This window comes from Bubalus bubalis, chromosome 21 (assembly GCF_019923935.1).
Source record: "Bubalus bubalis isolate 160015118507 breed Murrah chromosome 21, NDDB_SH_1, whole genome shotgun sequence".
Lineage (NCBI taxonomy): Eukaryota > Metazoa > Chordata > Mammalia > Artiodactyla > Bovidae > Bubalus > Bubalus bubalis.
Genome location: NC_059177.1, coordinates 54,025,574 through 54,047,751, shown reverse-complemented (window position 1 = coordinate 54,047,751; position 22,178 = coordinate 54,025,574). Strand labels below are relative to the sequence as shown.

The following is a 22,178-nucleotide window of genomic DNA, read 5'->3' as shown; positions in this document are numbered from 1 at the left end:
GTCTAGCTGGGGGACTGATGCGCACATTTCCGTGGACAGTTGGAGATTCGGCTTCATGTGTCAAAGTCCGTAACTGCACACCGAGAGCTCCAATTTCAATCCTACACTGTAGGAAACATTCTCTATGTTTTCTCTATGTATTTGTACCTCCTTTTCCCGACAGTGAGAAACCTGGCTCCCGTGGTCTTTTTTTTCCTCCCATGGTCTTTAATAAATGTACTTACTTGATGTGTAACCACTCTCTCCCATGTGCCCCCACCCGCTCTCCCACGCAGATCTCTTCTCCTCGCCTGGACTCCAACACCCCACGGAGGACCTCTGTTCCCCCGGGGGTGCCCCTTCCACCCTGTTGCATCCTGACACCCCACACCGGCTCCCCTTCCTGGGGACATTCTTTCCTCCCTGCTCCATCTCTGACATCACTCTGGGACACCAGGCTGCCCCTTTCCCACCGTGGTCACCTCGGCTTCAGGAAAGGATGATTGAGAAACAGAGAGTGAGTCAAGAAAGGAAAGGTCTTCTTTGTATTTTTAAACATGCATCAGGAACACAGATGCAGAACTACAAAAGAACCGCAGCAAACACTGCAGGCCATCTGGCAGTGAGCCCCAGCTCTCTCCCTAAGGAGACACAGTTCCATGACTGTTCTGTACCCGGGCTGGGGTCAGATACTGGCGCTGCCTCCAACAGGTCCGGTAGCTTAGGCTCCCTTAACCTCACTGAGCCTCAGTTTCCTCAAGTGTAAAATAGGGAAATGCCAGCACCCGCCTCATATTGCTGGTGTGAGGCCTCTGTGAGGCCAGGGAAAAGCGTGACCCAGCGCCTGCCCGAGGTAACTGCCCAGCAGATGTGAGCTCTGAGGACAAGCATGTATTTTTCAAAATCCTAGAAAACAATCATTGTTTCAGAGGGCGGGGCCAGGATGCTGGGTGGGTGTTCCCCGAGCAGCAGCCAGATTTTGTAGCTCCCAGGCCTTCCTCTTTTTGCAGGATTTTTTTTTTTGGCACTCCCGCAGCCAACTTTGGGAGGGTTTCCTGGACAGAGGTCCTTGTGGCTGCTGCCTTAAGACACGTAGCTTGGGCCCCAGCGGCCAGTGCTCCCTGACCCAGGCGACCGCAGGCAGCAGCGGCAGCGGCAGCAGTATGGAGCTCTGGGGGCCCTGCATGCTCCTCTGCCTCTTCTCTCTTCTGACCCAGGTCACCGCCGAGACCCCCACCCCCAAGGCCAAGAAGGCTGCAAATGCCAAGAAAGGTAAGGAGGTGGGCTGGGGAGCTGGTAGCTCTCTCCTGGACTGGCCCTCACCCTCCGTTCTCTCCTTCCCTTCCCTTCTCCGCGAGCCCAGCGAACATCAGTGAAGTGGCCCCCCCCACCCCCCGCCCGCCCCACCAACCGGGACCTGGGTGAGTTCTCCAGCCGCAGGGGCAGCTGTCAGAACTGTCAGAGTCACAGGCTCTTAGAATCGGAAAGAACCTTCCAGATCACCATAACGGACATGCACTCCTCCCCCACCACCGCAAGATTTTAAGAGAAACCACACCTTTGGCTCAGCAGCCCGGAGATGTCCGACTCTTCTCGGGAGGGCTGACAAGGCTCCACTTTGTTGTCTCTGAACCTCAGGCTTCTCAACTGTGAAACAGAGATGGGGGCCTTGGCTCAAAGGGTTGGTTGGGAGGATTTAACAATAGAAAACATGTAAGGCGTCTGGAACACAGGGTATAACGTAATGCACAGGGGAAGGAAAAACGAACAGTTCGTAGTTCTATGGTGCATCACAGCCTTCAGGAAATGAAACTGTTCAAGGCTGAACTAGGACAGTGGAGGCGGCTTTGCTCTCCCTCCGCGGCCTCTGGGCCCGGGTGTCCTTGGGTGGCCCTGGCCCCAGCAAGGCCTGCCCTTGGAGCCCTGCCTGCAGTGAGGTCACCGCGGGCTGTGTTGAGACAACACTAGTGAAGTGCCATGGCAATGCAGTGGGCTGTCAGCCCCCAGGAGATGAGAGTGCTGACGCAGCAGCCGAACGGCTGGGCTGGGGCCAAGGGGCGTGGCCGCCCTCAGGCCCCTCCCGGAGCCTCCACTGTAAATGGACAGCTGCCCACGGGTCACGGACGATGTATGCAAGGCACGTTAGGGCCATGAAGCCCCACAGGCCGGCGACACAGAATGGACGGGTCCTGGTGCCAACAGGAAATAATCCCCAAGGTTCAGTTCATAAAGTAAACATCAACAAATTCAAAACAGAATGGATACTTAGTTAACATTTGTTTTGAAAAAGGGATTTATATAAAAATATATATATTTACTTCAAAGAAAAAAATACATATTTACTTGTATATGCATAGAGCTTTTCTGGAAGGATTCACAAGAGTTAGCAACAGTGATTATCTCTGGGAAGAGAAACTAGAGAGCTGAGAGCAGATTGACTGGGAAAGAGACTTGAACATTTTGAACTGTTTGGGTCTTCAAAAATTATATGGCTGTGTTACCTTCTACAAAATGTTCATTAAAAAAAAGAAGACTCGCAGCATGCGTGGTATGTCCATGAATGTTAGCTAAAATTGCCACCAAGGATGGTCTTTGTAAAGGATACACAGTTACGAAGGCAAATAACAGAATTTTTGAATGTGGAAAAGAGTTGCTAATTTCTCAAGTTTACCAAAGATGTAGTATGTATTTATTTGAACGTGTAAATCACAGACCTCATCACATGGACGAGAAGGTCACACCAGACAATGCCCTGGCCCGCTCCAGCTGTCACGCTTGCAACCCGGCTCCATGTGGTCTCCGTGCAGTGCCCACGGAAGCCCAGGGCGCTGGAGGTCCGCAGAACAGCAGGCAGCGCGAGAGCGGAGTGCCCGACTGCCTCTCCCCGTTCCGCAGCCGGAGCGCCCGCCCTGCTGGTCTGTGTTGTTCCTCCAGGAAAGTACACCTGGGAGGTCTCCAGAGCCCCGGCTCTGTTCTCCTCTGGAGCTGGGAGGGTGGTCAGGGCGGGGGTTGGGGGGGGTGGTCACTGAAGGCTCTGCCTGCAGCCCCACCCCACCCCTGCCCGTCGCCATCCCATTTGACCCCTCCTGCACAATGCAGCACAGGTCTCATGTTAGCAAGAGCAAGTGAAGGAGGGCCCCCGGCAGAAGGGAAATCACGAGCAGTCACTTGGATGACCGCTGGCAGGAACAGGGAGAGACAGAATCTGCCATGACATCAAGGTCGAGGGGTCATCCCCTGTCCCCTTGTGGCTGACGGTGGTCTGCCCCTCCAGTCCCTGCCCTGCCCCCATCCCTACTGCCTTCATCACGGGATTGTCCCCACTTCCTTCTGACTTCATCCTAGATGCCGTGAGTCCGAAGATGCTGGAGGAGCTGAAGACTCAGCTGGACAGCCTGGCCCAGGAGGTGGCCCTGCTGAAGGAGCAGCAGGCCTTGCAGACGGGTGAGTGAACGTGGCCGTCTCTCCAGGCAGGGGTGCGCTGGACACAGGGGCTCGGGCCCGCAGTCAGGGATGCGCCTCTAGCCTCTGGCCCAGCACCAGGGAACTGGCTGGCTCCCCTAGTCCAGGGCACCAGATTCAAGGAGGCCTCAGGAAGATGCCCTGATGTGTGGAAGCAGGAATGTCCCAAAAGGACAACGAACTCGCCCACAAGAATCCATTACCGCCCAGTGGAAGCGTGAGCCCTGGAGCCCCCAGGAGACCCTGCACTCAGCTGGGCCCACGGTCCCGTAGGGCATGCGCCTCAACACCTGTGTGTCTGCTGCGCTGCCGCAGCCACTCTCAGTCATCATCACTATGCTGAGGCAGGATTTACTATCCCTATTCTAGCGATGGGAGCTGAGACAGAGAGGCCCTGGCTTTGCCCATACGCCCCTGGCTGGCAAGTGCAGGTTAGGGTGGGAATGGAGGCAGCCTGCCTGGTGCGTGCTCGGTGTGAGGAAAGGTGGGCTTTGGGCTTCCTGACCCTGCACGAACCAGCTAAGCCAGGATGGACAACACACCCAGCTGTGGAGCCTGGGGACACAGTCAGCTCACAGCCACCTGCCCTGGCACTTCCTGGCCAGCCTGCCTGGACAACCCCCTCTCTTTCTCTCCACTGAGTCCCTTTCATATTGTCTCCAATTTTCACACACCTCACACTCACCTACTCCTTCATGACCTTGCCCTGGAGGACACAGAATAAAGACGATCAGTAATACTTAACACGTGGGGGAAGGTTTAAGATGAGCACAATGCCGTTTGGGGCCTCAGTTTCCTCATCTGCAAAGTGGAAGGGCTGGGGCTGGATTTGCAGGGCAAGCTCTAAGGTCTCATGACTCAGTTCTGCACTTATGCAAAGACCATGCAACCCAGATGCCACTTGCCTTCTGAGGTGGGCAATGTCATGGGGACCTCCCTGTGCAAAGTCCACGGCATACGGAGATCCAAACACCCCCTCCATGTTTGCTGATTCCCAGAAGGTTCATGGGCTCCCAGTCTCCTTGGGGGCCTTTTCTCTCTCATCACCCTTTCCTTTACGACAATCTGCAAATCACCTCACCAAGAACCCCTCACAAAGCATTCCTGAGCTCTGCTGACCTAGCCAGAGTGTTGAGAGAATGAGGGGTTAGGGGAGAAATCCTTCCCTCCCACCATCTGCCCTTCCTGTCCCCCAATCAACAAACGCACGTGAGGTCCCCAACTAGCAAGCCTCTGCCATGCATAAGGAAACACAGGTGACCCAGCGGGGCCCTGCTCTGGGGGCCTCAATATATTCATGGAATCAGTGTATTCCCTGGCACCCTCAAAGCAGGTGTAGGAACATAAAGAGGGATTCCAAGCAGAGGGCAGAGCAGGAGCAGAGCTAGGCAGGGCCAGCATGCCCCCACAGGATCATAAGTGGGCCAGAGTGACAAAACGCCAGTTACAATGGCAAGGCACTGAGGACTGACGCTCACTGAGGACTACGTTAGTGCTGTGGGCGCGGCTCCCAGGACGCGGCCCTGAGGTGGAGCTGAGCCTGCAGGAGGCTCATGAGGGAGCACCTCCCAGGACCAGTACCTGATCAGCACCCAGGATCAGAAGGGAAGAGACAGGACTCAGGAGTGGGCAGAGTGCCCTGTGTCTCAGTGAAGGCCCCAGAGACTGCAAAGGGAGCCCTGACCTCGGGAGGGCCCTTCAGAGCTGTCCTGAGTCAGGACAAGGGGGCTCATGGGCCAGTCCCTGGGTGGGGGCTGCTCTGGGAGGGGCATGCTGTGGGCAAGGGGCTATCTTTCACTGAGGCAATCCCCAAAGGGAGGCTGAGTGCTCCCAGCAGCTGGGGTGGTCAGGCCTTCACCCAAAGGGAGTCTAGGTGGCATTTCACAGTGACCCCAGAAGGAAGGAAAGAGTATGGGGCCAGGCTGGGAAGGGCAATGACACCCGGCTAGGAGGCACTGCACGAGAGCACATGGCAGGGCTGGCCGGCTTGGGATGGTGTCTGTGAGTGAAGACACCTCGGTGATGCTCTGGGCCTGGAGTTGAGAGTTCCAGGAATGTCCGGTGCTCACGGGGACACAGAGATGTGCGTTAAGTGAGAGCAACAGAGTGAGCGGGTGAGTGAGGGGAGGGGGTGGTGTTGGAGTGCAGACCCACCCCTAAAATTTTGAGGATCAGAAGCAAGAAGACAAATGGAGACATACCCTCCAACTGTCTAAATATTTATGTTATAAACCCAACTAAAGCATAAACTACTAAACAAAAACAGTCTATATTCCTAACTAGACCAAATACACACCTTCATTATAACTGTTGAGGCCAGAATCAAATTTAGAACTCTCGGACTCCTCAGAGTTCTGAGCCCGAGACAGCAAACTCCTGGCCCACTGCTTGGGCCATCTCTTCTGTCGGGGGCTGGCCAGTCTCAGCTCTGAGCTCCCAGTTGCCACTCCAACCAGCCCTCAGGAGCACTGACCCAGAAGAGGCTGCTGGCAGACGCTGGGAGCCTGTCTGGGCCCCTGGGGCAGGGATTTGGAGTCCTGGGCACCTGCAGTGTGGTCTGGACTCTGGGTCAGCATGTCCCCTGGCCCCAATCTCAGGGAGAGTGGGGCGGGAGGAAGATCAGAGCGGGTGGCTCTGGCGGGGCTCCCTGGGAAGCCCACTCTGAGATGGGGTTCATTCATCAGGGAGAGTCTGGGGTCCCAGCTGTGAAAGGGAGCGATGGGAAGCAGACTGAGCAGAGGGGCACCCAAGGCCAGTTTCTGCCCCCTCCCTGTGCAGCCTCCAAGCTAAAAGACCCCTAAAGGGCCTCTTAATTCTGCTAAAAGGCAGAATTATCCTGCCTGGGGGAGAGATGACCCCCTCCTCCCCTGGGCGCTGGATGGGGCACCCGGGGAGGGGTGTGACCTTGAGAGGGGCCGTCTATCTTCAGTTGGGGGGGCTGAGCCCACGCCCAGCAGCAGGAGCTCCACCCACTGTGAATCGGGGGTCTGGGATTCAGTGCCCATTACAGCAGGGCCCTCGGGCCTGGGTCTGGAGCCCGTCCGCGGCGGACAGGGCTGGATGGAGCAGGGTGAGCCGGCCCCTGGCAGTGGGTTCTCGGCTGGGGATCCTGGGGTGATGGCCACTTCTCCCCTCCCAGTCTGTCTGAAGGGTACCAAGGTGCACATGAAGTGCTTCCTGGCCTTTGTCCAGGCGAAGACCTTCCATGAGGCGAGTGAGGACTGCATCTCTCGTGGAGGCACCCTGGGCACCCCGCAGACGGGCTCCGAGAACGACGCCCTGTACGAGTACCTGCGCCAGAGCGTGGGCAGCGAGGCCGAGGTCTGGCTGGGCTTCAACGACATGGCGTCCGAGGGCGCCTGGGTGGACATGACCGGCGGCAACATCGCCTACAAGAACTGGGAGACGGAGATCACCGCGCAGCCCGACGGCGGCAAGGTCGAGAACTGCGCCACCCTGTCCGGCGCGGCCAACGGCAAGTGGTTCGACAAGCGCTGCCGGGACAAGCTGCCCTACGTCTGCCAGTTCGCCATCGTCTAGCGGGCCGGGAGGGCCGGGGCGCAGGATCCTGAGCCCCGGAGGAGGGGCGCGTGGAGGCCCCCGCCCCCCCGCACGCTGGGCGCCTCCTTTCGCAAATAAAGTGGGTGCACCGTGCTGGAGAGTGGCTGCAGTCTGTGGCAGTTCCCATGGGCGGGGAGAGTCCAGGAGCCCTTCTGGGACCTGGGAGAAGGCTCTTAGGAGGCGAGCAGAGGCGGGGAAGGATGGCGAGCTGGGTGCACAGAGAAGGGGAGGGAGGAAGAGAACGGGGGGAGGCGGGAACCCTTGACTGCTGCCTTTTTAAAATTAAACAACTTTATATTTCATTTGATTTCCCTCTTACAGAGAGATTTGCAAGAATTCCCGAATACCCTTCATCCAGATTCCACAAACACTAATATTTCCGCCTATTTGCTTATCCTTTTATTTTTTCCTGAACCGTTTGATCGTAAATTGCAGACGTGATTGCCCCTTTACCCCTAAATACTTAAGTGTGTTTCCTGAAAGCAAGGACATTTTCTCATGGAAGCATGGAGGTTTCCTCAAGGTCCGGAAATGAACATTAATACTCTATTGTTATCTAAGTTACAGCCCTTATTCCGATTTCCAGGCTTCTTATCATAAGACTCCACTTCAGCATCCCCTCCACAACTCCAGGGCAGAAGGGACACCCCCATCCCACCCTTTTCTGTTGGGGATTCATTTCTGGGGTGACGCTGAGTCCTGTTAGGGTGAGAGTACGGTCTGCCCACAGGGAATATCTGCATCCCCCTTCTTGCCGAATAGGAGTCAAAAATGAGAGTGGCCAACACTTCCTGACTGGTGTGTCCCCCTTTCCTGCTCCTCAAAGAAAGTTCCACCCTACCAATACCAGCTGCCACTTACTGAGCCCACTGAATCGCAGGAACTTTAAATAAGTCATCTTATTTACTCTTATCCACCAGGGACAGGCATGTTATTATCTCTGTTTTGTAGAAACGGAAGTTGAGGCTCAGGGAAGCTGAGTGACTTCCGTTGGTCACAGAGCCAGTAAGCAGCAGAGCCAGGATGACCAGGGCCTTGGCCTTTCCACCACCACCGTGATGCTTGTCTCACGGTGCTGGACCTTCCCTGAGATAAAACATCAGAGAAGTGGCCCCGTGAGCCCCTCTGGCCCATCCAACCATGTAGGCCCAGCTCTAGTAACCCCCTTAGGGGAGGTCTTCCCAGATCAGCCATGGCATCATCCCGTGGGGACTTCTGCCATACCTTTTCTCCCTGGTTGTCTTTGAGTGTGTCCTGCCTTCAGAGGTAAATTGATGGTATTTTGATTTGATCACAGGGGATGGGCTATGCTGGGGGAGGTAGCTTACAGTGAACTCTGTGTGTGCACTTTGTGCCCCACAGCCTGCCTGGCATTGTCATGGAAACCATCTCATGTAATTCAACAATTTAGGAAGAGGTAATGATGGAAGACATTCATTATAGGTGCAGAAACTGAAGCTCAGAACAGCGATGTGATTTTTTTTTTCAAGATGATCTAGCAAGTGAGAAGCAAAAATGAGATGCAGCTCTCGGTCTGGCTGAGTCTTGGGCTCTTTTTACCCTACTCAGCTATCTAGCAGGATGTAGGAGGCCACAGGTTTTCAAAGTTCCTGCATTGGGTGGATGCCCACAAGAGGGCACCAGGCCTTTGCGTATGAGAGAGGGTCCTGGTAGAGAACTGCCACTGTGGCACTGCCTGATTTCAGCAGCAGGTGGCAGCATAAGCAAGAGAATCGACCATTTTTCGTCAGCTGCAAAAGCTCTTCCGTTTTCGTGGACTTCAAGCTAGGGTACACCTGCCCTGGGATCTTGCTTTAAGTTTTGACCTGTTGTTGCTGTTTGCATTAATTTTTGTTTTTTAAAACACTGTGTTCAAATATTTTGTATCATGATTACTGAGTTTTTTAGGCACTTCCTTAAATTTTGTACCCCAGTTAAATGCCTCACTCACCTTACTATTCCTTACGGCCCTGGCTACAAAATTAAAAATTTCCAAGGTGCATAAACAATAATAAGGTATTAGTTTCTAGATCTTCAGCTCCTCCACTACTCTTTATTAGAATTGATGGTAGAGCCCTCTTTCACCATCGCCCATTTCCTTCTTTACCATGTGCTGCCCTGGTGTGCAAAAATTTTGAGGATGTCCAACAAAGGGACAATCTGAAATATTGCTGTAAGTGCCGGTCACGCAAAATGCTGGGTAAAAACTCCTTTCCAAGTTCAGCTGTTTCCAGTTCTTTGCCTTGGAGAAGAGGTTAATCAAGGTGTCAGTAATACCTTTCCTGGGTGCCAACTCACCCATCAATCTCTCCCAACCTCCCTAAACCACAGGCTTTTCTGCATAACTGCTAGTTGCACAGCAAAGAAGACCGGTTCAAACTCTGGTCAGAGTCGGTCCCTGGAATGTGAGCTTCCCTCTCACACACATAAACACACTTGCTTCAAATGAAAACATTAAACCACTCATGTGTCCTCGCACAACCTCCAGGCACATTCTTTGGATTTTGGCTTTGCTGAGAGAAGGTGGAAGTATTAATAAAAGCAAAGAAAATGAGCAGTGTGTGCATTCCTACTGTGGGCTGGGCACTGACCCACAAGCCCCTTACTATGTCCTGACAACAACTCATGAATTACCTCATTCAATAGTCATACTAACCTAGGAGAGCGGTTTTATTAAGCCTATTTTATAGTTGAAGAAAACGGAGTACAGAGAGGATAATTTTTCTGAGAACATCATGAATGGGGCTGGATTTCAGGTCTGTTGAGTTCCAAGGCCCATGTACTATTATTTACATTCAGTCCTTCCTGAATCTCGAAGAAAGTTTTCAGATATTTCATGATGTGACTGAAACTTTTGTGAAAAGGAGTTGATGGTCATTTGCATTGGTGTGTATTTGTGATTGCTGGAAAGGAATTCTGTAAAAACACATTTTCCACCCAGATTTTCCCGGGCTACTTTAAAGCTTAACATTAGATTCTACTTCACCTGTTTTTCATGGGTGACTCATGAAAAGCCCGGTTTATGAGTCTCTCTTTCATGCTAAAAATCATGACACAATCTATGAAACTAACCATTTCCTCCACTAGAATGCACTGCTGTTTTGTACAGCATGAGAACACAGTCGCAGGAGAAACAGCTCAAAGATCAATGCAATCTTCAGATGGAAAAAACTGAGGCCCAGGGAGGTTAAGTGATTAGCCAAGGTCATGCAGCTTGCAAGAGAATAAGCCAAAGAGTCTCACTTTGTTAGTAGAAAGAGCTTTGTGCAAACCATTTCTCCAAACAGCCAACTAGTAAGTACTGAGCTCCTTCCATATGCCAATTGCTCTGACAGAAGCTAGGCCACGAGGCCTGGATCCTGTTCTTGAGGTGTTCAGTCTCCTGGCAAGGGACCCGGCATTTCTGAGGCTGCTCCAAGACAGAGGGACGGGGCTGGTTGTATCCTCTAAGGGTAGCTTTCCTGTTTTGCATTGTTGGGAAAACAACTGCGCAGTAGTAGTAGGAAAATGTCTTTCAGATTAAGACACACAAGCCACATAACAAGGCCAGAGTCAAATATGGAAACTAGTGTTTCCTCCCGTTCATCAGCAAGTTCCGCCAGGAAAACCTTAAACCAGGTTGAAACTACTCATTGATACTGCAGTACCAATCAGGAAGAAACCCTGGGTTTGGATTCCAGCTCTTGAAATGATGATGCATCAGGGATTTTAATTCATCCCACCTGAAGATGAGGTGCCACCATCCACTGGGTCTACTCCCCACTCTCCACCTCCAAAACCGCAAACAACCCTGAGATCCCCGTCTCTCACAGACAGGAAGGAGATCTCCACCCACAGGCAGGGGCAACACTCGTGCTCAGTTCAAACCAGCTACAGAAGATGGACCAGAACTTCCCTGGTGGCCTAGTGGTTAAGAATCCGCCTGCCAACGCAGGGATGAGGGTTTGATCCCTGGTCCGGGAAGATTCCACACGTCCTGGGGCAACTAAGCCCATGCACATCAACTACCCAGTGCACCAGGCTGCAATCGGAGCGCGGCCACTACAGAGTCTCAGCCCCCATTCACTACAACTAGAGAAAGTCTGCACAGAGCAACGAAGACCCAAGGCAACCAAGAAATAAATAAAAATTTAAAGAAAAGAGGATGGACCATAGATACTTTCGCCTTTAGATTTTAAGTGTCCAGACTCCTTGAAGGAGTAATGTTGGAGCAAGGAGATAGCCAGGTGCCAACTAAAAGGGGCACACGGGCTAACAGCAGGAAATCATATTATCTCCTAAACAAAGACGGTCCTTAGGCAGACAGAGAAGAACCCTTCGGACTCATGGGAAACCACACTTTTTGGGCTGATAAGTGTCCTGGAGAGAGCTAAAGAAAGGTGGGAAATGGTAGGAACTTCTGGAGTCCAAATGTAACAGTTTGCTTACTAAGCTCTCATTACAATAAAACCTTGCAGATAAGAAGTTCCTATCATGCATCGAGGTCCTGACACTTCCCATCAAGACTACATAAGGGCAAAAATCCCTCCTCTCCTGGAAAGGTGGAGCTAGGATGAAAATCCGGGTACGTGACTCCCCAAAACCCTCCCTCCCCAATGCATATTCCACCCCTTCATTTGTACATCCCACATGTCCTGCTTGCCCAAGAAACTCGGTGCAGTTTCTCACCTTTGAGAGTGTACCGTCGCTTAGTTAAATCCTCACTTTGCTTTCTTGACCGCCCTGTCCCTTCTCTGAACTCCTTCTGGGACGAGAGAAGCGTCTACTCACCCAATAACCCAAGAACCGGCTCTAACAGCCCAGTGTCCCCTGCCAGGCAAAACCATCCTTTAGCGAAGTGGAGAAGCAGGGAGGGCAACGGCACACGCGAAGTCCTCACAGACAGGAGCCGTGTGAAAAAAAGAGTAGCTGAGGCAGATCTTGATTTGATGCTTTAGATTCCAGTTTCTTTCTTTCTAAAGCCAAGTCCGTGCCTTTACTGGCCAGCAAGCTACTTGAGGGGGTCGAAGCAGGAACAGTGGGTGGCTCCATGCTGGACCAGCCGTGCTTCATGGGCTTATATAGGTGATGGAGAACTGGTTTAGGTGGTGGCCAATCACCTCAGGCTTGACTTGCACCTGGCTGAAGGTCCTGACAGTTGTAGGTGCCCACCGTGCCGCCCGCCATCTTGGGCAGGGCGACGCTGTGGCGCCTCGTCTTCACCACCTCAGGCTCCTCTGTGGGCGGAGCCTCATTCTAGGACTTGCGCAGGCGCTTTAGCAGCATGTGCCGCTCCTTGCGCAGTCGCCCTACGCTGCTTTTAGGTCGTGTCCTGCTGGTGGTCCAGGTCCGTGCAGACGTTAAGTGAGCTTCCTGCTGCTGCTGCTGCTAAGTCGCTTCAGTCGTGTCCGACTCTGTGCCACCCCATAGACGGCAGCCCACCAGGCTCCGCCGTCCCTGGGATTCTCCAGGCAAGAACACTGGAGTGGGTTGCCATTTCCTTCTCCAATGCATGAAAGTGAAAAGTGAAAGTGAAGTCGCTCAGTCGTGTCCGACTCTTAGCGACCCCATGGACTGCAGCCTACCAGGCTCATCCACCCATGGGATTTTCCAGGCAAGAGTACTGGAGTGGGTTGCCATTTCCTTCTCCAAGTGAGCTTGCAGAAGGTCCATTTCTGTACCTCCATCACCTTGTTGCGTGAGTGCGTGCTAAGTCGCTCAGCTGTGTCTGACTGAGTGCGTGCTAAGTCGCTCAGCTGTGTCTGACTCTTTGAGACCCCCATGGACTGTAGCCCTCCAGCCTCTTCTGTCCCTGGGGATTCTCCAGGGAAGAATACTGAAGTGGGTTGCCATGCCCTCCTCCAGGGGATCTGACCCACCCAGGGATGGAACTCGTGGCTCCTGCGACTCTTGCATTGCAGGCAGATTGTTTGCTGCTGAGCCACGTATCACCTTGTTTGCCCTTCCTAAATTACAGTATTATCATTTAACACGACTTAGAAACCGTAGTTGCCAAGCCAAAATTCAGGGCATATGTCTTAACAGAGGCTTAAAACAACAAAGAACTTATAGAAGCGCATTTATTCACAGTGTAAGTCACATTTGTATAGGTTTTTTCCCCCTGTCCTCTCTTCCCCCTTTTATCCTCTGCAGGCATTTCTGTTAACAAATCTTTTGCATGTCTAATCCTGTCTTGGCCTCTGCTTCTGGGAGGACTTGATCTGCTTCAGTGACTCAAAAAAATAAAGGTATTGCTGACCGAAGACACGTATGGCTGTGGAGGGTGCAGCTTGGACGGCTCTAAGGGAGCCTGCTGCCAAGCAGGAGTTGACTGACAGCCTGGGCTGTCTGCGGAGGGGCAGGGGCCAGTCTTTCCCTGGCTGCCTCTGGGCAGTGACTGAGTACAGAACCATTCCCGCTGGAGAGGTGGCCCCTCTAAGTGGAAAGTGTAGCCTGGGAACTCCCCAAAGTCCTGGCCTTGATTGTCTCAGAAGTGTGCTGCAGTCTGGGGTTCTTCCTACCCAGTCCCCTTTTCCCCCTGCTGTTCTTCACACAGGGTCAGACTTGTATTGAAGACGCCTCTCCCTGCCAGCTCCTGCTCCCTTGAGCCCTTGATCTTTCACAGGTGTTTCCCTCAGTTAATCTCTTGCACTTCTAAAAAAAATTATAATGAACAATAGAATATGTAGCCAAACTATATGTAGGGTATCAAATAGTTATATTACTTAAATCAAGGATATACCAGAAAACTGGAATGTACAATCACCCTGTGTTTCCAAAGAGAGTGGATTACCTTTCTAAGTGAGGGTTATCTGTAATAAGAATGGCCACTTCTTATGCCTGCCCCACCCTCGACCTGGAACTTCCTCCAGTAATTCACAAATAACAAAGGTTATCCTAGTTCCTTCCCTTGTCTGCTTAACATGGTTTTGGAATATCATTCTGTTCAGGCAGAGGAATGGAATCCTGGATCCATTTAGGTTACAGAGATATGAATCTTCTAAGCTAAGACACTGTTTTACCCCACCCCCACCATAAGCAAATCCCCCTCCTCATTCTCATCCATCCCTCCTCCTCCTCTTCAAATGTGAGGATCCTTATCCCATCATGAACATACAAGACTAGGATATAAAGAAGACTGGAACTGGAGGATCAAAGCTTTGCCTTTGTAATGACAAAGACGAAAGTAGTCCCTAGCATCAAGCTCCTACCAGCCAGGCACTCCGAGCTAGGTGCCACGTTCTCCTCTCAAACAGAGCTAGTCTCACCCATCACCAACTTCAGACAAGCCTGACAAAACAAGACCATTCTGTAGTCATGTCTGAGCAGAGACACAAACTAAGCCTCTGCCCACACGAGAGAAATCACTCAACTAACCCAAGTGACAGCTGTCTCTTCACAACCATGGCTTTAGCTCTGAAGCCTTCATCTCACCTTCTGTATAAAAACCAAAGTTCCTGGTGGTAGAATCCTGCTTCCTGACACCATTCAATCCAGAGCAAACCCCTGCTTCCTTGAAACTTCCCACATACCACTTAACACAAGTCCATGTTCTGTTCTAAGTCCCTTGTGCTGAGAGGCCCCATGACTCCTTATCTGTGCATGTACACAGCCTCCCTCCCTGCAAAAGATCAGTAAATCCAACTTTGTTCTTGGTGGTCTTTGGCTACAGGGCACACACAGGTGGTACACAGATGGTCAGGTCCTGAGTCTGTCTCCAAGGTGCTGATCCAGCCTATGAAAGAAAAAGAGAAGAAAGGCAAGACGATGAAAAAGAAAGGTTTCGGGACACAGAGCCAAGATGTACATGAATCCTCTGAGTAGGGTTCCAATTCTAACTCAAGTTGCTCCGTAACCTCGAACAAGTCATACACAATTGGAAATACAGTGAAGCTTCACAGGACTGCAAAGTTAAGTCTGAAACAAGTCAAGGATGAGAGCAAGCCATGCACAATGGCGGGCATGCAAAAAATATTTGCAGGGCTTCCCTGGTGGTCCAGTGGTTAAGAATCTACCTGCTAAGTGGGAAGGTGTTATATAACACAGGGAGCCCAGCCTGGTGCTCTGTGATGACCTAGAGCGGTGGGCTAGGAGGGGAGAGGGGAGGGGATATATGTATAATTATGACTGATTTGTGTTGCTGTATGGCAGAAACCAACACAATATTGTAAACTAATTATTTTCCAAACTAAAAAAAAAAAAAGAAACTGCCTGCCAGTGCTGGAGACACGGGTTCAATCCTTGCTCCTGGAAGACTTACATGCATGGTTGTGGTCTGTGGCCACAACTACTGAGCCCGTGCTCTGCAACAAGAGAAGCCACCACAATGAGAAACTCACACCACAACTAGAGAGGTAACCCACTCCAGTGTTCCTACCTGGAGAATTCCAGGGACAGAGGAGCCTAGCGGCATACAGTCCATGGGGTCACAAAGAGTCGGACACGACTGAGCAACTAACACATATTGTACAACATGAGGAATATAGCCAATGTTTTATAATAATTATAAATGGAGTTAAATCTTTAAAAATTGTAAATCACTATATTGTACACCTGTAACTTACATAATTTCATATATCAACTGTACTTTAATTAAAAGAGAAATGCACAGAGCTTTCAGGAGCAAAAACAGACCAATAATGATCGTCACCTTCTAGAGAGTTAAGAGTCCAAAGCTAACGGCTCACCTTTTAACTCGAAGGTGGAAGTAGAGGACACCAGTTAGAAAAACTCATTCTTGTAGAAGGAACCAGACTAAAGGAACTGTGAGCTCAAAGAGAAGAAATTGAAAGGCGGTAGGAAGGTTTTCTCTGCATCATCCCCGGGCCAAATCAGCTCGAGCTACGGGAGGCTGCCTGTGTTGAATGGTGCCGCTAGACGGAAGGTCTTGAGGCCACCCATCCTACCACACGGCTGACACGTCTTGCTGTGTGCTTTAACTGGGGGAGGATCAGCGCCCAGGTGGGGTAGTGCAAGCTCCAAAGGAGAAAGGGGCTCAAACCTAGGTGGAGCAACCTCTGTCGGCCCCAGCAGTGAAAATGTTAACCAGAAAGGCCTTCGGCACAGCGTCATGGGGAATCTGCCCTTGTCCTCGACTAGGGGTCCAGCAGTGTCCTTACTCACATGCTGGTAGCCTTAAACCAGGACTTCTGCGCCCTGGGGAGGGCCCCAGGTTCCTCACCTGTACCTCGATGTGATGGGAAGCTTCTTTGCAGGCAGCAGGCTTCCCAGGTGGCGCTAGCGGTAAAGAACCTGCCCGCCAATGCAAGAGACATAAGAGACACGGGTTCGATCCCTGGGTGGGGAAGATCCCCTTGAGGAGGGCATGGCAACCCACTCCAGTATTATTGCCTGAAGAATCCCATGGAGAGAGGAGCCTGGAGGGTTGCAGTCCATGGGGTCACAAAGAATCGGACGCGACCGAAGTGACTTAGCACACATGCACAAGGCGGCACGGCGTGTGGTTCCTGATTCTCGGCTGGCTCGCTGGGTCTCAGGATACTGGCAGGTGGCCTGGAGGGAGGCAGTCTGGACTTGCCTCCAGGAGGCTAAGTGAGCCGACCTCCCCCTCGAGCCACCCCCCTGCCTCTCCCTTCCTCTCCCGCTCCTCTCCCCACACCTCGCTCAGAACCTCCCCCTTCTCTGGACCTCTGCTGCTGCTGCTGGAACTCTTTTGCAACCCCATGGACTGTAGCCCTCTAGGCTCCTCTGTCTATGGGATTTCCCAGGCAAGAATACTGGAGTGGGTTGCCCTTTCCTTCTCCAGAGGATCTTCCCGACCCAGGGATCGAACCCATGTTTCCTGCATTGCAGGCAGATTCTTAACCCTGAGCCACCAGGGAAGATCTCTTTGGACCTCTGGCTCCCTCAGTTCTCCTCAAGGTCTTTCTTATCCTCTGGGCCCCTCAGGCCTAGGAATTTTTTGCCTTAATTGTCCCCATGTGGTCCACTTTAAACATAATTTAAAACGATGGCTTAGAAGTGGGAGGCAGGGCAGAAAGCCAGGCAGTTGGTTTAAAAATATGTCTCAAGATAGGTCTCATCCCCGCCCCGCAGGGAGACAGAGTGGAAGGAAGGGGGTTGGGGGGATGAGTCTGGCCTCAGACCCTTGCCTCACAATCCAAAGATGAGAGTTTTGCTTTTCAAGCTAGAAAGACCTGGAAGGATTGGTAACTGAGGTAATCCAGGGTCGTTGGGTGGGTGGGGATTTTTGTCCTTGCTGTCATTTTGAAGGCAGTCCTTGAACACGTGTGGGAGGAAGGTGCTCCCCTGAGCACAAACAGTCCTTTATTTAATGGTCCCTTTGTGACAGGAGCCCTTTTGCTGGAATTTGCTGGAAGAATTTGACCAACCGAGGAGACAGAGCTCATCAATTCCCTTCCCTTGTCCTCAGGTCGCCCCCTATTTAGCATCTGAGAATGGCTGTTCAGAGAGGAGGACAGTGTTTGTTCTGCAGAAGCTCAGCCCTAGCACAGCCATGATCTTCAGAAACCCTCTTTCTAATTTTCTGGGCCCTCAAAGAACTCGGGAAAGGGGACCTGGAAAATGACAGTTCAGGAACTTGAGATGGGACTAAAGCATTGTAGACGACCCTGCCCTTCTCAACCCCAGACTCTGGGTCTGCTGAGTTAGATCCAGGAAGCCCCAGGGTTCCACCCTCCCCAACTGAGGCTGTTTGGTCCCTTTTATTCCTTGGTGGCCTGAATGTGTGTTTCGTCTCCAGTTCAGGTGAGAGAATAGTAGGCTGCTGTTCCTAAAGTGGCAATAGTTCTGTGCAAAGATCTGGAATCAAGGTTAAATCTTGGGGCGACCTGTGTCTTACAGGCACAGAATCTAGAACATTCTAGCCACTCCAGTCCTCAGCATTCCTGAGGGCCACGACAGAGAGCATGGTTTTCTTTTTTCAGTATCCTCAGCGAAAAGTTCTTTGTGTAAGAATATTACCGAGAGGGCTCCCCTCAGGGCTCAGGGGTAAAGAATCCGCCTGCCAAAGCAGGAGACGCAGGTTTGATATCTGGTCTGGGCAGGTCTCACATGCTTCAGAGCAACTAAGCCCACGAGCCACATCTATTGAGCCTATCCTCTAGAGTCTGGGAGCCCCAGTGGCTGAGGCCGTGTCCCAGGACTACTGAAGGAAGCCCCTGTGTCTAAGGCCCGGCTCCGCAGCGAGAGAAGCCAGCACAGTGAGACCCCCGCGCACGGCAACTGGAGAGGAACCCCCGCTTGGCGCCACTAGAGAAAAGTCAGGCAGCCAACAAGGACTCTGCACAGCCAAAGGTAATAAATAAATAAAATTACCAAAATGAAAAAAAGCATATAGCTGAGGAATCAGCACAATATGTATTGCTTGGTTTATAGATGAATGTAGCTTGTTTACTAAATACTTGCAATGTGGTCTGTTGCCTCAGGAGCAGGGCAAGAAGCAAAACGTTACAGTTGGGAAAAGTGACTAAAAATTGGCAAAGAACTCACCATATTTTATGACTGCCTCTCCAGCCAAGCCTCACAATTCATTCCTCTTCTGGTTTAGAAATGTCTTAACCACTCAAGAAAGGAGCTTATGGAACCGAGACATCCAGCGCCTCACTTGGTGAAGTGCTTGAATTAATGAGCAGATGTTGCCACGGTACCCTCCCTTGTAGCACTTTATATGGTAACTTCTTCTCCATCAGCACTCAGCCTGAGCATACTGTCTTACACAGGAAAGTCGCTTAGTGTGTCTGCCTCTTTGCGACCCCATGGACTATACAGTCCATGGAATTCTCCAGGCCAGAATACTGGAATGGGTTCCCTTCTGCAGGGGATCTTCCCATCCCAGGGATCGAACCCAGGTCTCCCACAATGCAGGTGGATTCTTTACCAGCTGAGCCACCAGGGAAGCCCACACTTAAGTCTTACACATAATCCCACACTTATGTCTTACACATAGTAGGCATTTCATGAGTACACTGAAATAACTGGATTGAATTGGATCCACAGCAGAATGAATACCAGGCAATTGAGTGCTACCCACACTGAAATTCCTCATGAAGATCAAAGCAGACTTGTTGCCATGTTCAATTATCGCTCAACCCTTGGCAAGGATCTGAAGACAAACAAACATCTTGATCTATTTGTGCAAAAAGTCAGCTTGCAGCATCTGTAGCAAGTGTGAATTCTCATTTTAAAAATTGATGTCCCTGGCCTGGAGAAAATAGATTAATTTTTTTTTTTTTTTTTAACACCAAAGACAAAGGCTTCATTATCGCAAAAGGAGCTTGTTACCCATGTTGTTTAAGAAAAATATAATTGAAAAAACAGCTTTATCCTGGATATATTGGACTGATTTGACACTAGACATTTTTTAAAAGGTATAAGGGATTTTCATCTTCATTATTGGAAGTACCTATGTTGCCAGTGTTTCTCAAAAAGATTGTTATTTGCAGAAATATTACCGGGTTGCTTTTCAAGAGGAAGTGAGGGCAATTTAACTCCTGATTGGAAAGGATCACCTCTGAAGTTCACATTTCCCAATTATCCTTCCCTCAGCTGGCTCCCTGGGCTTCTGTAGTGGCTCAGATGGTAAAGAATCCACCTGCAATGCAGGAGACACAGGAGACATGAGATCGGTTCGTTGGTTGGGAGGATCCCCTAGAGAAGGGAATGGTTATCCACTCCACTATTCTTGCCTAGAGAATTCCATGGACAAAGGAGCCTGGAGGGCTACAGTCCATGGGATCCCAGAGAGTCGGACAGGACTGAGCGACTAACGCTTTCACTTTTTCACTTTCAGCTGGCTCACTGGGTCTCAGGAGACCAGCAGGGGCCTCCTGGGTAGCAGCTACAGCCATCAGTGGGGGTGAGTGGGGGTTGCAGCCTTGGGAGGAGGTTGGAGAGCAGGTTCCCTCCCAGTCTCCCAGGTGGAAGGTAGGATTAGTGTTCAGCCTGCCAAGAGCTCGGGTGACACTTGCCAGTGGCAGGCAGCCAAGCAATTAATGTGTCCAGGAAAGAAAGGGACCTACGAGGGACTTGGACCCGCCTGCTATCCTGAGACCCAGGGAGCCAGCCCAGGGTCCAAAGTACACACTGAACCCAAGCCTGCGGTAGAATGGCTCTTTCACTCTTCAACATGTTTTGTTTTGTTTTGTTTTTTCCTTCCAAATGTTTAAGCATCACAAAATGATTTCTTCTCCCTGAACTCCAAGGGGCAGGCGATACCCTCCCAACCGTACTTCCTAGGCTTAAGATCTGAGCAGATTCTAGTCCCTCCAGTCTGGCTCCTGGATAGGTCAGATCTGAACGTCCTGGGCAATGATGGAGCTGAGGTCAGGTCAGCAGCTGGTCCCAGGGCTCCTCTTTCCGATGCGGGAGCCGAGTGCAACAGCTGCTGTCCCAGGACTGGTGTCGGCTCCCAGAGAACTTCTTGGCCTGGGAGTATCAGCATTGAGGAATGATCCCTGAGGTAGTATGGAAGAGTCTTCCAGGGTGTTTGAGCAGCTACCACGCCTTCCAGTCTTCATCCAGCCTTTAGTCTCTCTCGGAGTAACCTGGGGTTTCTGACCAGATAGGGTGAAATCTGGCTAAACTGGTCCCACCACTGGGGGCGGGGTGAAGGAGGGGGGGAAGGAGGCTTAAGTCTCTGAAAAATTGCACTCACAAGAAGATGGCAAGACTGAACCACCAAAGAATCTAAAGGGTACTCTGTTATTATTATTTTTTGTTTTTATGTATTAAATGTATTCTTTATGTATTTTTATGTATTAAGTGTATTCTTTTTGGCCCTGCTGCAAGCAGGAGCTGTTTCCTGAACAGGGATCAAACCCATGTCCCCTGCATTGGGAGCACAGTCTTAACCACTGGACTGCCAGGGAAATCCCAGGAATCTTGAATTTTGACAAGTTTTAAAAGGAAGTTTTTGTTTTCATTTTCTTTCACTGTAAAATAAGATACATTTGTACAGTTCCAATTCAAAAGCTACAGAATGGTATATGGGGGGAAATTTCCCAGTCACCATTTCCTTCTATGAAGGCAAACACTGTCCACAGTTCCTGTTTAATAAGATTTTTTTTCAAACTTCTTTTTGAAACTTTTCAGATGCTTAGAGGCAATTTAGAGGCATTGATTTGGTTCTACATTAGAGAAGTGATGAATTTCTGACCAGCTTTAAAGGAGGGATACTTTTTGCCAAAAGCAGGCAGTGTATTAAAAAGCAGAGATTTCACTTTGCTAAGAAAGGTCCGTCTAGTCAAAGCTATGATTTTTCCAGTAGTCGTGTACGGATGTGAGTTGGACCACAAAGAAGGCTGAGCGCCAAAGAATTTATGCCTTTGAACTGTGGTGCTGAAGACTCTTGAGAGGCCCTTGTACTGCAAGGAGGTCAAACCAGTCAATCCTAAAGGAAATCAACCTTGAATATTTATTGGAAGGACTGATGCTAAAGCTGAAACTCCAATACTTTGGCCACTTGATGCGAAGAGCCGACTCATTGGAAAAGACCCTGATTCTGGGAAAGATTGAGGGCAGGAGGAGAAGGGGACGACAGAGGATGAGACGGCTAGATAGCATCACTGACTCCATGGACGTGAATTTGAGCAAACTCCAGGAGATGGTGAAGGACAGGGAAGCCTTGTGTGCTGCAGTCCATGGGGTGGCAAAGAGTCAGACATGATTTAGCGACTGAACAACAACTCTTGCCCTCTTTGTCACTGAGGAAAGGTGTCCTGTGATGGGGTAGGAGTGGAGCAAGGAGAAAAAGACAGGACAGTTGCTACGCTAACTTCAAGCCACAATGCTGCACACCTCTTATGTGTTTGTTGAGGTCCTTTTCTGGTCTGGGTGCCTGGTCAGGCAAGCCCAAACAGCTGGTGCTGCCTCTGCCACAGGCAGCCAAATATCTTATCACACTGCAATCGTGTTAGAAAATGAAAGCCCATAGTTCTGGGTTCCTTGGCTGTGGAGCCTGCACGGCTCATGCTGTGATGCTTCCCCCAGGAACATCTCTTTCTAGGGCTGCACGAATGCTGAGGATCATATGTCAGCTTGCTGAAGCTGACAGCTAAAATGAGTGTGGAGAGGACGCGGAGTACAGCGTCTTCAAATTTGACACAATTAGCTAGAGAACTGTCAGCCCACAGGAAAAGACAGCCAGCTTGCTGAAGATGAGACCATGCCAAATTGAGCAGACTATAGGCTATGTATTTTTTTTTCTCTCTTCAATG

General features: G+C 50.9%; 1 protein-coding gene, 1 long non-coding RNA gene and 1 pseudogene across 2 annotated transcripts; 1 reads left to right on the top strand and 2 right to left on the bottom strand.

The window, feature by feature from the left end:
• The first annotated feature begins 950 nt into the window (after window positions 1–950).
• CLEC3B (C-type lectin domain family 3 member B) lies at window positions 951–7,095 on the top strand. The gene is made up of 3 exons (XM_006077495.4): window positions 951–1,251; window positions 3,325–3,423; window positions 6,581–7,095. Exons 1-3 carry the CDS (start codon window positions 1,143–1,145, stop codon window positions 6,979–6,981), a joined length of 609 nt encoding a protein of 202 aa, XP_006077557.1. The 5' UTR covers window positions 951–1,142; the 3' UTR covers window positions 6,982–7,095.
• On the bottom strand, window positions 7,088–12,668 carry LOC123465253 (annotated as a pseudogene).
• Window positions 12,669–13,047: 379 nt separating this feature from the next.
• LOC112581271 lies at window positions 13,048–21,278 on the bottom strand. Its single transcript, XR_003105784.3, has 2 exons — window positions 19,416–21,278; window positions 13,048–14,716 (listed from the first exon to the last, which is right to left on the bottom strand). It is a non-coding gene; the product is annotated as an uncharacterized LOC112581271 (long non-coding RNA).
• Between the last annotated feature and the right edge of the window lie 900 nt (window positions 21,279–22,178).